The 16542-nt window shown below is 37.0% G+C and overlaps 1 protein-coding gene across 9 annotated transcripts in view; it reads left to right on the top strand.

The window, feature by feature from the left end:
* The window catches only part of MYO5A (myosin VA), a 158773-nt gene that overhangs the window by 34776 nt on the left and 107455 nt on the right, over positions 1 to 16542 (top strand). For 8 of the 9 annotated variants that reach the window (XM_036218230.1, XM_036218224.1, XM_036218226.1 and 5 more), the window contains exon 2: positions 15520 to 15630. In XM_036218230.1, coding sequence (XP_036074123.1) covers positions 15520 to 15630 — 111 coding nt within the window. Of the gene's footprint in view, positions 1 to 7808; positions 8078 to 15519; positions 15631 to 16542 lie in introns of those variants that run through there. The other variant, XM_036218231.1, reaches the window with a different exon arrangement.

Below are 16542 nucleotides of genomic sequence, written 5' to 3'. Positions count from 1 at the left end.
CCAGACCGTCTTTCAAAGTGGCTGCACCATTTTGCAGTCCTGCCAGCAATGAATGAAAGTTCCTGTTGTTCCATATTTTCACCAATATTTGGTGCTGTTAGTGTTCCAAATTTTGGTTCTTCTAATAGGTGTATGGTTGTGTCTCATTGATGTCATAATTTTCATTTACTTGATGATATATAATGTGGAACATCTTTTCATATGTTTATTTGCCATTTGTATATATTCTTTGTTGAAGTGTCTGTTAAGCTCTTTAGTCCATTTTTAAATAAGGTTGGTTGTGTGTTTACTGTTGAGTTTTAAGAGGTTGGTTTTTGTTTGGTTTTGGTTTATTTTGGACAATAGTCCTCTGTCGGATATGTTTTTTGCAAATATTTTCTCCCAGTCCATGACTTGCCTTTTCATTCTCTTGACATTGTCTTTCACAGAGCCGAAGTTTTTTATTTTAACGAAGTTCAGCTTATCAGTTATTGTTTTTGTGGATCATACCTTTGGTGTTGTATCGAAAAAGGCATCACCATACCCAAGGTCACCTAGATCTTCTCTTATGTTATCTTCTAGGAGTTATAATGTTTAGCATTTTACATTTTAGGCCTATGGCCCATTTGAATTAAGTTTTCTAAAGGGTATAAGGTCTGTTTCTGGATTCTTCTTCTTTTTGGGGAGGGGGGCATGTAGATGTTCTGTTATTCTAGCACCATTTATCGAAAAGACTACCTTTGCTCCATTGTATTGCCCTTGTTCCTTTGTCAAAGATAAGTTGACTATATTTATGTGGATCTATTTCTGGCCTCTCTCTTCTATTCCTTGATTTATGTCTCTTCTTTCACTAGTACCACATTGTCTTGATTAGTGTAGCTTTATAGTAGATCTTGAAGTCAAATGGGGTCAGTCCTCCACCTTTGTTCTTCTTTATTATTGTTTTGGCTGTTCTGGGTCTTTTGCCTCTTTATATAACTTTTAGAATCAGTTTGTAGATATCCATAAAATAACTTGCTGAGATTTTGATTGGGATTGCAATGAATCTATAGAACAAGCTGGGAAGAGCTGACATCTTGACAATTCTGAGTCTTCCTAATCATGAACATGGAATATCTCTCTACTTATGTAGTTCTTCTTTGATTTTATTCATTAGAATCTTGTAGTTTCCTCATATAAATCTTGTGTTATTTTGTTAGATTTATATCTAAGTATTTCATTTATAGGGGCTGCTAATGTAAATAGTACTGTTTTTTAATTTCAAATTCCATTTGTTCATTGCTGGTGGTAGTTTTTCACATAGTGTGTTTAATACCCATTATCATGCATATATGTACACATACTATTCATTCATGTGCCAGGCACTGTTCTAGATGATAGAGGTGCAACAGTGCACAAAAATAGACTGAATGGAGCTTACTGGGAGGAGAGCATAAAATGTAATATCATAGCTATGCTAAGTGCCCAAAAGGGGAGGCTCACAGTGCTATGAGGGCATACGCAGCCCAGGAGCTGATTAATCAGGGATGCTCCTCTGAAAGAGTAAAGGCCGACCTGAGGTTTGAAACAAACCTAGTTATTAATGAGGTAAGGGGAGTAGAGTTCCAAGCAGAGGGCATGTGAGAAGTTCTGTGGTGGGGAGGGTGTGGTACCTTGGAGGAAATGAAAAAGGCCAATGGGGTTGAAGTGCAAAAAAGCAAGGGTGTGTGATAAATAGAGCTAAAGCTGGAGGGGAGGGGCCAGTGACTCTGTAGCCCAAGGCTGGGCTGGGATGTGGGGACCGGAGTAAGTAGAGGATACCATGTATGGTTAGAATAGTCACTTTCAGAAACCTCTTTACTTAATTTTCATTTTCATCACAAGTGCAAACAGGTGGCTTGCTTTTACAGCTATTTCCTACAAAGAAACATCTCTCTCTTTTTTTTTTTTTTAATCTCTTCAGGAATGCACACACAGTCTAATGGAGAAGACTAAAACCATGTTGAGATATGGAATCCAGGTCAGGGCCAGGCCCATTGTCCAGCTTTGGTCTCCTTCCCCAGAGAGGTCCTCACAGAGAGTGTCACTCATTCATGACTGGAAAAGGATAGATGTTCAGATGGCAGAGACTTTCAGCATTTTTTTCAAAGACTGGAAATCATAAATGAAAATTTTGACTGTCAAGTCACTATATTATATTATATGGATCCATAAATATGTACTGAACAAAAATAAAATAAAATGATGTTGGTTTTGCACTTTGCCCTTTTTCAACTAACAGTATCTTTCCATATCAGTACATATAGATTTATCTTATTCTTTTTTAGTATTCCTTTGTATAGCTGTACCATCATCTGTTAAATATATGTTACCATGGTTATATTAACATTTATATTAACATAGGTATATATCGACCTTTGTGTCCTTCCTAAATTTTCACTTTACAGACAATGGTGTAACATTTTGGAAATACAGTTGACCTCTACACAGTTCAAACCCTCATCGTTCAGGGTTAACTGTAATTATTTGTATTTTGTATCCATGGGAAAAATTCCTAGATATAGACTTTCTGAGTCAAGGATATACATATTTTTAAAACTTTGGTTTAATTATAAAATAATACTTATCAAAAATGTAGAATGTAGGAATGCATAAAGTACAAAATTAAATGTGCTAGCCTCCCAACTTGGTGTGTATCCCTGAAATACACATTTTACGTTGTAAAAGAAATGACCAAATTGCAGTCTAAAAAGGTTATGCCTGTTTGTGCTATTAATGTATGAAGGTACCTGATTTTCCACTTTTTATCCCAACATGTTATTATCAACCCCTTAAATCTTTTCAAGTCCAATATACAAAATTTTAAATTGTGTTTTAAATTAGCATTGTGTTAATTATTGAGATTGGATAGTTTTTCTTATGTTTAAATTTTTATAAAGTGGTGCTTCTCTGAGTTGCCTGTTGTTTTTGCCTATTTTGCTACTGGGTTATTTATCTTTTTCTTATGAATTTGTAAGAGCTCTTTATACTTAAGAGAATTAGTTTGTTACAATTTTTTTTTTGGCCAATTTGTATTTTGACTTTTTTAATGATGTATTTTGCTACCCAGAGGTTTTAAATTTTCTTAAACATATTTTGAACCAGCCTTTTGTCCACATATAGGGTCTAGGTCAACTTTCATAGCTGCCTTTCCCAGCTGAAATTCAGCTACACGAACACTTAAGAGGAGTAGTAGGTAGGATAAGAAAGCAGCTGCAGCCACAGGCAATGCTTCTATTCAGAAGCAGACCATCAGGAATCTTTTTTTTAGGTGACTGAACCGGCCTGCGAGGTGTCCTGCTCATTCGCCTTCTCAAACCTAGCGCATTACAGGGTCCCTTCTTTGCTCGTGTCCCTGACCTTACAACCAAGGCTCTCGTTTCCAGGGAAAGAATCTCCCCTCCCTCTCCCCATCATTCATGAGGTGGTAGCAGCTGAACTGCCCTTCCAGCTCCTGTCCTCAAGTAAAGTTGACTCCCAGTCACTCCAGTGCAAGCCTCATTTGCCTAATATGAATGACATTTTGGAAGAAATTATGTGTGTATTAGATAAATCCTGTCTACAGACAACGCATGAGTGATAGTAGTATACACATAACTGGGAGGGACAGTGAGAACAACTAATCACTAGCAGAAGTTGTACAAGATGTTTCTTGTTATGATTAAAGAACTACCAATTAAAACGAGGCCATTAAAAACATGTGGTCACTCATTACCGTGCTGAAAAGTCTTTGATGAGTCCCTGTCTTCTTCAGTATAAAGGCAAAACTGCCTAACATGGCATGTGAGGTCTTTCACATCCTAGTCCTAAGCTATTTTTCCAGCTGACAGCATCATGCTAAGCACTTTGCTTCTACATGTTTTTATTGAGTACCTACTACTTGCCAGGCATTGTCCTAGGTTCTGGAATTAGTGGTGGTCCCTGCTCTTAAAGGGCTTTCAGGCTGGTTGGGGAGACAGATAAGCCAAGTAAACAAAGCAGTTTATAGGGTGGCCAGGGAGGATGTTTCTGAGGAAACATCTAAACTGAGATTTGAAGTGAGAAAGAACAAGTTGTGAGATTTGAGTGGTGATGGAGGATGCTCTAGGCACAGGGCACAGTAACAGCCTTGAATTCAGAAAGAGTTTCTAAGGACAATAGAAGGCTGGCAAAGCCAGAGCCCAGTGAGGCGATATTAAACCTGAGGCAGGGGTCAAATCACACAGTGTATTGTAGGTTATAGTAAAGGAATTCAGATTAAGCACAATGGGTTGCTTCAATCTGTGGTTGGGGTGGGTGGGGGTGATGACAATATAATGTAGTGGTCTTTATCTCATTTATTTGCATAGCAGCTCTCTGCCATAGGTAATATTAATAACCAGTTTTATGGATGAGGACTCTGAGGAAAGAAGTTGGATAATTTGCTCAAGGTCACACAGCTGGAAAGTATTGGAGCCACTGGGTCTATTTCAAAGCCTGTGCCCTTAACTTTGACTCTGGATTCTATACTAATTATTTTGTGAGACAATTGAAATCCAGAGAGATTAAAAATAAGCTAGAATGAGTAAGAGGATGTGAGGCACTGTTCAAAAAAAAATTGAACCCTTCAATCTGGATTAAGAATGAACTTTGTATCTGGTGGGAGCTCAGAAAACTGTAGCACATGAAGTGGGAAACATGGATTTACCATATAAATAACTCATAAGCATCTCTTGAAACTTCAAAGAAGTAATTATAGGTCAAATAAAAGGAAGTACTTTTTCACACAGTGGGTAGTAAATAGAAGAAGCTTACCATCCCACATTCAGATTGAAAATAAAATAAATTTAGAGCAGTTTTTATGAGGGCTGCAGAGTAAGCTAGCAAAACAGAACCTCATATGAATTGCACTAAAATAGCAATGAAATTGTAATAGAAGTTTAAATAACTAAGAAAATTAGAGGAAAATGAATAAGGAGGAAACTATAATCATAAAAAATGAAAGCAATTTTAGGTATGATAATTTTGCAATATTTAAAAATTTTAGCTTTTTATGTATTAAAAGATGCATAATAAACTCATGGAATTTTTCTTTAAATAAAAAGCCACTAGAGGAAGATAGAAGGAAGTATTATCCTTCTTCAGTCACAGACAGAATGAAATTCTTATTTTCAGGGAAATCCATTTTGATCTATAAGAAGAGGGTGTTGTAAAGTCAGCATCAGGACACAGCTTGACATCTGAGGAAAAGGCTGAGACACAAGTTCTTTCAGAACATCTGCTTGCTTGTGCTACATTTGTCTTTCAGAATATATGTCTCAGCATAATACAATAGGAGTAACAAATGCAACAAATAAAGAACAAGTGTCCTTTATTTCATGAACTGTGAGACCTTTACAACCTAAAATAGAGTGACACTTGATTTTGATCTTTTTGTTATCCCCATTGTCCTGTCAATTACTCTCATTCATATTGAGAACCCCTAACCAGTCAATTCAATGATCTTCTTTATCAATTCAGTAATACCATTTAGCACCTAGGCCTGTCACAGTTGAGGAAAGAAGAGTATACCCTTGGTCTCTCTAGAAGTTTAGGAATTGAGTCAGAGTTTCATAACCTCAATATCTAATTATTTCTGCTTCTTGGTTCTCTAGTAATTGTTTCACCATGATCAAGGTGTAAGCATGGCCAGCAGCTGGCTTGGGTTCAACACTTCTTCTGTAGTCCTCCTCTTCCTTTAGGGTAACTCTGGAGGTCCCTACCTCCTTGGTACTCAGCACGCATCTCATTATGCCTTCAATATATCACATGAACACTACAGCCATAGCCTTATGTTATTAACTTAACCTGTTATATATACATTTAAAAATATTAATGCTACAAAGTAGAAATTGTGGATGTTGTTCAAATAGTTTTTATAAGGATTCTGTTAATCAGAGTCTACTTAAGCCATGGGCAGAGGGATAGGAGGTACCTAAGTGTAAACACAAATACCTTTTACTAACAGAGGCTTTTCATGTTTATGCATGTTCTGTTCATTATGTTTAAAGTAATCTCCTAAAATGCTGTTTCATTTGGGCAAGCTAGTCTTGTATTTTTAAGCATGTGACTGGATTACTGCTTTTTACTCATGCTTGTATTTGGCAGCTAATTAAATTATTTTTAATTCTCTTCTATGGCTTTTATCATGACTGGCTTTTCAGCATAGCATTCTTTCGTATTTCAAATCCATGGAAGCTCTGTGGCTCCTAAAGACTTTTCCATTCAATTATTTATTCACTTGACAGACTTCTCTCAAGCATCTGCTCTGCTAAGCACTGGGCCAGGTATGGGGGGTGATGCCAATGGATAAATCATGGATCTTGTCCTTAAGAGGTCACAATCTAGTTAAAGAAATAGGCCTGTGAGAGGGTAATAGTAATGGAATCTGGCAAGTGAATAAGGAAAAAAACAGATATTACACAAGGTCTAAACGGGAGCCCTTACCTTAACTTGGTGGTCAAGAAGTCTTTCTGGAAGTTATAACGCTTAAACTGAGCTTTTAAAATGGGTCATTTTATTTTTTAAATTCCGCTTTATTCAAGAAAAGCTATATAGATAAAAGTTTTAAAAGTTTATATAGATAAAAGTTTTAAAAAAAGAAAAGAAAAAAAGAGTCACATGTGGGTAAGACAATGTGTACAATGATGATTTGTTATATTTACTCAGTTCTGGCATGCATACTGTTTTTTCACATTAGGAATGTGTCTTATCATTTAAGGTAGATTTGATGCAATAGGTCATTTGTTTATTCAGTAGGTAATTATCAGGGATCAGTGATAGATCAGACACTATGTTTAGCTCGAGACATCAGTTTTGAGCCAGATAGGAATAGTCCCTATCCTCATGGTGTTTATAGTAAGAGAAGTATAGGATTATGTGAGAAAGCATAACAGAGGGGCTTTATTTAGTTGGAGAGGTCAGGGAGGGTCTTTCCACATAGTAGAAACTCAAGCCGAGTTGTGAAAGATAAGTAGGAATCAGTAACACAACCAGTGAGGCTAAGGATTCTAGGCCAAGAGAAAGTATGGGAGAAGGTCTTGAGACTTGAGGTAGCATGGACTGTTTAAGTAGTTGAAGGAAAACCAGTGCAGATGACCCTTGGTGGGGTAGAGAGAGGGGCCAAGCCTTTGGAGTAATAGAGACTGTCATGAGATGAGGCTGGTTCTCCAAAATCTCTTCAGGCAGATGCTAAATAATGTGAGGCTCCTTGGAGGTTATATGAATGTTTTATTCCAAGTTACTAAGGGTTTTAAGTAAGGGGAAACATCATCAGATTTTTCCATTTGAAAAAGAACACTTTGGCTGTTGAATTGAAAGTGGGGGAGGAAAAACTTGATGGAGAGCTATTTCCAGCAGTGGGAGTGAGAGACGGTGGTGCTAGGATTTTGGTGGTAGCCATGGAAGGCAAGGGAGTGGACCAAAGTTACTTTATATTGGAAGTAGGACTTTAGTGATGGATTTGATATAGGGGTCCAGGAGAGGGTGGTGCTAGCAATGCCTGTTACATGAGGATGCTGCGGGAAGGACAGATTTAAAAGGCAGTGGAAGAAGAGTTGTTTTGTAAGATGCATATGAGACACCTAAATAGAGATATTAGGTAGTTATGTGAGTCAGTGGGTGTCTGGGTCTGGAGTTCAATAGAAAGGTCTGGGCTAGAAATAGAAATTTGGGGAAAATTGGTATTTAAACTCATGGGGGTGAGTGGGACATGTCGATATAAAAATAACAATAGTGATCTCTAATCATAATTATAATATTAATGAGAATAGCTAATACATATTGACTGCCTTCTGTGTGCTAAGTACTGTTGTGAGTACTTTACATATATTAACTGATTTAATCCTCATTCTAACTTTATGTAGTAGGTATTATTGTTGCTCTCATTGTAAATGAGGCACAGGAAAACCACAGAGCTAGTAAACAACAAAACCAAGACATTCTAGTCCTAAAGCCTGAACTCTTAATGCTACATTAAAAGAGAGAGTAGACTGATCTCAGAGATCTGAGCACTTGCAACATTTAGAGGTTGGCTAGAGAAGGTGGACCTGGCACAAGAAACTGAAAAGGAGTGATTCGAGGGGTAAGAGGGAACCGTGAGAATGGGGTGTCTCAGAAGCCAGGCAAAGTGTGTTCCAGGTGTGTTGTTAAGGTTACTGATCAAATGCTGCTAAAGATGAGCTCTTAAAGGGCATATAGGCACTTAATGGGTGGTAAGGATGGGGAAAGGATTTGCCAGGCCTGGGGATTAATGTGAGTAAGAGAGAGAGAGATGGAGGAACCAGGTGCTATTTGCAATTGTTAGAGGATCAAGTGCAGACCAGGAATGGTGAGAGATGAGACAGGAGAAGTTGGCAGGGACCAGATCATGAAAGACCTGTAATGTGTTCTAACTTGGCACCAGACCATGGTCTCAACTGTCTGCCCCCAAAGCTGGGACAAAACAAAGGAAGCCATCCGTTGTAAACTATGTACTGGGGCCTGCTTATCTTGTTTCATATTTTGTATATGTGGTTTGATTGCTTGATAATTTACTATGTTAAGACTTTAAAAAAAAAATTACTCATGACTTCTTTTAGCACTAATTCATTTATCAGAGTGATAGATATTCTGTGTAGGAGGAAGATACCTATGTAACAGAGGCCTGCACATATTTAATTTGATCCTTTTTATACTTTTCTCTAAATTGGGAGCAAGTGTTGAAAATGATAGGAAAGTGTGAGTTGTTTTGCTTAATTGGGCAACTTTGGTCACAATCAGGAGAAAGTGATTCATTGGGATTATGTTTGTCTTATTCTTTTTTATACCATACATCCTAAGCATTTTGAAGTCAAAAATTGTCCTAGGTTTGAATCCTTCCTCTGTCATTTATTAGCTGAGTGACTTTGGGGCCAGATATTTAACCTTTCTTACACTGTTTGTTGAATGAGGGACTTCTTTAGTAATAACAATTATAAAATATATTACAAGAATTGAATAAAGGAAAGTTAGGAGCCTTGTGATGAAGATGATCAACATGATTTTTTTCTTTGTTGGTGATTCTGTTTTATTTAACTTAGAATTTTGAAATTTATCTTCAAATACCCACTAGCTAATTGTAGATGGAAATAGTAACTTTTCTTGATGTACATTTAAGACTGTGCTTATAAAGTGAGACCTAGTTCCAAAAATAATCTTTACAGGAATATTATAGGACTGCAGTACCTAAAAATATTCATTCTAAAGCTCTATCTCACATAAAATTCTAGAGAAATAGGTTATTTAATTTTTGCTGCTTGATGTGATAAAACATAAATATTAATTCGCAAGTTCTTGTTTTCTTCATGAATTTCAAATAATTTTAATGTCTGCTGGAAGCTAACTTGAACTTGATTTACTTTTAAACCATGCACATTTTACTGTATATGCAGGGTAACTTCAAAAATTACAAAGAAATTAAAAATCTTAAATCAACCCTATCATTTTGTTTATTCATAGAAATAAATGTACCTGAAATCATTCATTTATTAAAATTTTAGACCTCAGATTATTTTTTGCTGTTATTCCCTAAACGCATTTTTGGCAGAGCCTCATTCTGTGGTCAGAGCTGACTGGGATATGCTGCAGGATGACGCTAGGCTGATACTGTGGCTTCGACACATAGTCTTAGACGAAACATTAAGTCTCGCCTCATGACATGGACCAATTTGATAGCTGTTTCCATTATGATACTAAGAGCAATATTTTAGGAGTTGGGGAGCAGAGTTTCTTCTTCGTAAAATCTACTGTTTTAAAAGAGGGAAGTGTGGTAAAGTGGAATGAGTATTTGGCTTTTAGAGTAGACATAGATTTGAACCCTAGCTCTACCACTTTTAATGTCTAAACCTCAATATCTGTTAAAATGGACTAGTAATTAGGGTTATGGAGATGACTAAATGGAATTCTATATATAAAATACCTAGGCCTCTATTGACACAGAGTAAGTGCTCAATAAATGTTAGTTCTCGTTCCTCACAACCGTGAGGCAGGTTGGTGTTTGTCGTTTTGCTCAGCATAGCAAGCATTGTTAGGAAGCCGCAGCAGGGACACAGGACACTTCCACTCCTCACTTCCAGCCCTACCCAGAATGCGCCATGTGTTCACCCCCATTCCTTTTTTTCTCTTACCCTCATTTTAGTGTGACTCCTTAACCTGCTCTATCCCTCTGGCTACCTTTCGTCGCATCTGTTACCCGCTTTGCTGCTCCAGAGGATGGCTGGTGGAAGTGATGGTCACAACACTTTGGCCTCTGAGTGAGGAATTTTGGTAGGGTTGGGGGTGGGGCACTCTGTTCTCGAAGTGAGGGGTAGCTTCCACTCTAAACACAGGAATTCTGAAGGGATTGAGGTGTGGGTTTGTGGAAGAGGGGGAGAGGAAAAGATGTTTCATTATTTCTCTATTTCCTAAATTTCTGGCTTTTTTTCCTTCTGTCCAGATTTTTTGAAAAATTCAGTTGTCTAATGTTGCTTACATCTTTCTCTATTTCTGAAAATTATAGAACCTTTCAGAAGACTTTGAGAGCCTCTTGCTCATACTTCTTTTAGATTGCCCTCTTATAGTAATAATGTCTGAGGTCAAGAATATTCATATAACATAAGTTTATTAAGAAATTATTATAAGCAGACTCTGTGTTAAGTGCTGAAAAGACAAAGATGAAGAAGATCCACCCCTTCTTTCAAGGAGCTCACAGACTCTAGAGGGAGATAGACACACAAAGACGTTATTTAGTGGGATAAGGATTCTGATGGAGATTGTATGAAGTATGGGGACATTGAGAATGGAATGCCAAACGATACGTCAGGGAAGAATTCATAGAGGAGGTGGTACTTTAACATAAATATAAAGGATAAATAGGAATCTTCTGGCTGAAAAAGAGGAATGATTTTATGCCAGATGGAGGAAATAGCTAAAGCAAAGGCAGCAGGGCTTTTTCATGGTACAGCAAACCCATAGTTTGGCAACACTGGAGAATAGTCATGATGAGTGAAAATGAATGGAAAATGAAATGTTTAAGAATATGTTCCATTGAGGAGTTTCAATATTACTAATGATTTCTGAACCTAAGCGGTAGGTAGGTAGTTCATTATATCATTCTTTCTTCAATAAATATTTTGAGATTGTGTGTGTTTAAAAATTCTGGAAAGACCATTATGTGCTTTATGGTGATTTTTTTTTTACATCAAAAACATGCCACAAGGGTTATATGAATTATTTAGTCACTATATGGATTATCAATGTTAATGTCAGTGTTTGGAGGAGAGAGTATTATGATTCAGGATTTCTCTCTTGCTTCAGTTCCTAGCCTCCAGGAATACTTAGTTTTTATCATAGGTTTGTTTGAATTGTCACATCAAACATTCATATTTGTGAACGTTCACAATGGGATCTCAAAAATGGATCGAGCAGATTCCATATTGCCAGGCTACTTATGACTTAATAGGGGAGCTAGGAAAGATGTATACATGTGCTGTATGAAAAGCTAATAATGTAAGTGGGAGTTTGGGGAAGGAGAGACAATCACATGTGTCAGATATTTTGGGATTTAGAGACTGGTCATTTACTCTGTTACTGTCAGTCTTATCCCCAAAGTATCTGAGGCATCAGAAACAACTGTTCTTGGTGCCCACATCTCAGGGTTCCTTGACTGACAAAAGATAAGTTAGTAAAACTTCCAGTGAGTCATCAGCACTAATCAGGGACCTTTTGAGTGTTGTCATTGTGGTAGGATACAGAAAGAAAGGTGACTGGTGCAGAGATGGGCGTAACCCCTGAGAAGGTTGTGAGGACTGTGCTAAGCTGAGCCAGCAATGTTTAGTGCCCCTTTCTGGCAAGTACTAGTACAAGCATGTCCCCTGAACCTGCCTTTCCAGTGCTCTTCCATTAGACTGTCAGAATTACCTCATCATTGCCAGACAGGCCTCATTAAATTGCATTGTAGAAAGATAGATGGTTTTTATTTTCCTTGCAAGCCATTATGTAACTTAAATCTGTGCAAGCCTTATTTTCTCCGATTTTGACTGTTATGAAGTTAATCTCATCTCCATTTTGTCCTTACTCTCTTTCTAGTCAGATTTTCCTTTGCATTGTCGTAAATCTTCTTTGATATGTGTTTACATTTTAAGGTTACCTACTTTAAGCCTTTTTCCTCTTTTCATCTCCTACAGGTTTTTATTTTGTTGTTCTTGTTTTTGGCTTTAGTGACAGTCCCTCAGATCCCAAATCCTTGTTTCCCTTATTCTGTCAGTTCCTACATCAGCATTTACTCTTTTTTTACCTACTACGTCAGGTATCTTCTCTAAGTCTCTGACTCTTCCTGCTTATCAACTGTGCTTTGTAACTTCAGGAAAAATTCTGAGGTATTTCAGTGAAGTTTGCCTTCGCTGCCTTTCATCCCAGTTCTCCAATCTCTTTTCCTTCCCTTGCCCTAGCTCTGTCTTAAATAAAATCAGCACAAATGTGCTGCCCACAGACTGCAGGCCAGGGACTTGGCCACTTTTAGAGGGATTTCGAATACAGCTTAAGGATATACAATCTAGCGTGGGCAGTAGATAAACCCATAAATAACTAAAATAAGGTCTGAACTGTCAGGAGTGAGATATTTGAGGGACTCACAAGAAAATGAGGATCAAAACTAGAGTACGGATGGAAAAGGGAATGAGGAGCATTGCAGGAAAGGTCCACCCTCTATCAGCTAATCAAGACAGAGTGAGTTACATGATATTGGACCTCTCTTGTCTTGCTGGGAGCTGTGTCCAGCCTGATTCGCTTTGGTTGGTGTTATCATTTGCTAACTGCTTCTGTTTCATCAGGAAGCCCTAACAGACTTATGGATATGTGTGTCCACCCCTATTTCTGATTCCTGTCTGACTCTTGCTGCCCTGTCTCATTTCTAGATTTCTCATGTGGTCTTGAGGCCTTGTCTTCTTGTTTTCCTTCCCCTAGTCTCTGCACTGAATGTGGCTGGACAAGTTTAGTCCTGTTCCTTGGGGCTGCCATGTGTATTTTTCATAGGGGGCTTAGAGGAAGATTGGAAAGTAGGATTGGAAGTGACAGAGCCAATAGGAAGGGCATTGTCAGGTTGAGATTCCTCTGGGTTTTAGCAACTAAGGTATACATATATACACCTCTCAAATTGACCCAGTTGTAGTGCAGGTGTTTCTGCAGTCACTGTTAAAGATGGAAAAGAACCATAAAAAGACAATGGTGATAGTAGACTGATTTCTGACCTATTTCTCCTTGGATACTTTCCCAAGAAATAAAGTTAAAATTGATTTCTTTAGAATAAAGGGAAGTTGGTTATCAGGGTGATGTTTGGTCTTTAAATATCTTATCTCTGCTGAATGTAAGAACCTTAGCCTCCCTCTGCTATCTGTTATTAACACCTAGCTTTTGGAAATCGGCAAAGTACCTGCTCATTGCTCTTTTCAAAATACTTGTGAAAATCTTAGCTATTGACAAAGAACACAAAGGCGCTTATTTCTAGATTTTATTGAAAATCTCCTCATGTTTAGAGCATGCCAGGCGTACTTCTGCAAACTTACTTGAACCCATTTTGCTTTTTTTGTACTTTTCGTCAGTCAGGATAGTAGGTCTTTTCATGACTTGGAGTCTCACAAATTACACATCTTTTCCGGCACCAGTAAATCCTTCCAGAGAAAGTTACAGAAATGCCAGCTTTCTAAAGTAAACTTCAGAGTGGGAGCAGTTCATAGAAATGTTTATTGAATGAGTAAGAATTTGGTAATGTGTATGGATATTACCCAGTTTATGAACTGTGTAACTGGGGAAAAAGTTATAAAACAAATTTCAGTAACATACTTGACATGTAACACTAGCAATCACTTCTTATGGAAAAAATACTTAGTAACAATTATACTGTATGTATGTATGTATGTATGTATGTATGCATACTTTTCACAAGGTTTTATGCGAATGAACCCTTGACACAAACTAGATGAGTACCGCTGTCATCCCCATTTTACAGATGCCCAAAATAAAGGCTAAAATTAGGCCAATGTCGGTAAGAACCTATAACCTAGTTCAGTACTCTTTCCTCTGCAAACTGTTGAGACAAAAAGTTTGCATGAGTCTGTGATGATAAGAGAAAAATAAAGCAGTGGTTAAGTTCATTTTACCATACTATTTAATTCAGTTTAAGGAGATGCCTTTTTTTTTTTCTGAGATTCTTTCAACAGATACTAAGTACCCAGCCTTGTAGCACGTACACAGGCATTCTTATGTTGAACAAGACAGACATGGTGCTTATATTCTAATGAAGAAAGAGAAATAATATATAAGCAATAACATAACAATAATAAGTAGCAGAAAGAGCTCTGAAGAAAATAGAGAAAGACAGCAGTGGCGGTGTTTTCATATGTGATGTATTCCTGAAAATAGGCATCAGGGTTTAGTGTACATATGTTTTAAAGGGAGACTCGTTCCTGAGGAATCCAAGAAATCATAAAACATCTCTTCAACATGGTGTTTGGAGAATTCATTCATGTTAATATCTTTTGTTCTTTTTCTTCCACATTGACCCAAAGTCCAAAATTGGCTTACGACCAGAGTGTCTATTTGAGGCTAAGTATTCACTGCTTCAGGAACCCCTGGTGGTCACCATGTGCCTTTCATGATGTTCGGGCTACAAGAGCTAGTAGCCCTGAACATCATGAAAGGTACATGGTGACCACCAGGGGTTCCTGAAGTAAATTGCTGGCCACATTTACTACTTTTAACATTTTCACTCATCTTTATAAAATAATGAGGCAGAATACTAGACAACTGTACTTTCTCAATTTTTTAAAAAATTTGCAACAGAACTTTCTTCAAAGAAAATTCCAGATGCCCAATATGTAAAACACCTGTGGCTCCCAGCCACACGCTTACTCTCCTCTTCTCCACACCTTAATGGCTCCTGAGGAATTCCTTAGAAATCACCAAGGCTTTGCAGAGCACAGGATGAAAACCACAAATAAAAAATTCAATCTGTAACTCCTACTATAAAAAGATAACTGTGCTGCTGAAACTGGCCGAGCCTCCACACCAGTGATTCCAAATCACATTTGAAATCCATGAAAGTTCACATTTACTGGAAAAAAATAGATTCATATGCTAGATTTTAACTTCAGTTACATTTTCAGGTAACATTTACTAAATGAAGCAAAGTTGTAGTTTTCTTATAGCTATTTCTTCAGAGCATACGTTTCCCCCAGTTTTATTGACATATAGTTGACATATAGCACTATGTAAGTTTAAGGTGTACTGCATAGTGATTTGACTTACATATATTGTGAAATTATGACCAAAATATAGAGCATACTTTTCATATAATTTGGGCATGATGGTACTACAGGGGCTAAAATACTTTTCATCTAATTTAAAAATAAAATTTCGTATTGGCCAAGATTTTTCATAAATTATTTAATTATAAATAAATCCATGATATGTTTTATATATAATTATAAAGTAATTGATTTGCTATTTTAAAACTTTTTTCTCATCTTTTAGTTTGCCAGGGTTTGGATACCCGATCCCGAGGAAGTTTGGAAGTCAGCAGAGCTGCTCAAAGATTATAAGCCAGGGGATAAAGTCCTCCTGCTTCATCTTGAGGAAGGAAAGGTAAGAATTTTGCTTTTATTTGTTGTCATTGACATAAAGTGAAGGGAATTCAAAATTGTTGGTTTGCTGTGATGTACCTGACTTCAGTTGGAAGGTAAATTTTGAATTAATCTAATATTTTTACTTACTGTGTGATAAAAATGGCAAAATAGCAAACAATTTTCTATTCCAAATGGGTTTGTAAAAATAGTAGATGCTTTAAAAATCCGTTATTTTGGTTTATGAATTTATTATGATTACGTTTGGATTCACATCTAATCCTCCCAAATATGCATGTTTATGCATATTTTTTTGGGGGGGGCTAGCATAAAATGTCATATTGACTAAGAAAACATCATCTAAGAAGCCATTCTGAGATTTTATATTTGCTGGGACTTATCACTTGAAAAATATTTACTGAGAAGTTATCATATATTAGCACTTGGCTAGTGACCAGAAAAACTTAAAACCAATTGTGTCTCAGTACTCTCCTGTCTGCATTCACTGCGTAAGTGGACTCAGTTCCACCCTTTTTAATCTCTCCACTGCATTTGACAGAGCATGTCACACTTTTTTCTTAAAACCTTTATGACATTAATATCCTTTAAACAACTTATAGCCTAGCCAAGGAAACTAGATATAAGAACATGAAAAGTTAAATAAAATATAAGATATAAAGAGTAGTTCAGTACCACTAGGATATCAAAGGTAAGTTTCTGATTACCTACCAGAAGGGTAATACTGTCCTGACAGTTCACATGTATTGAGCACTTACTATGTGCCAGGCATTGTTTTAAGTGCTTTACTTGCTATAACTCATTTAATTCTCACAACAACTCTTATTAGGGGGAACTATTATTTTTACCACTTTGTGGTTGAAGTGGTTAATAGAGTTCAGGACTTGCTCAGGGTTATATAGATCTTAAGGGACGA

Source organism: Rousettus aegyptiacus, unplaced genomic scaffold (assembly GCF_014176215.1).
Source record: "Rousettus aegyptiacus isolate mRouAeg1 unplaced genomic scaffold, mRouAeg1.p scaffold_m13_p_3, whole genome shotgun sequence".
NCBI lineage: Eukaryota > Metazoa > Chordata > Mammalia > Chiroptera > Pteropodidae > Rousettus > Rousettus aegyptiacus.
This window is presented reverse-complemented; position numbering and strand designations above follow the sequence as displayed.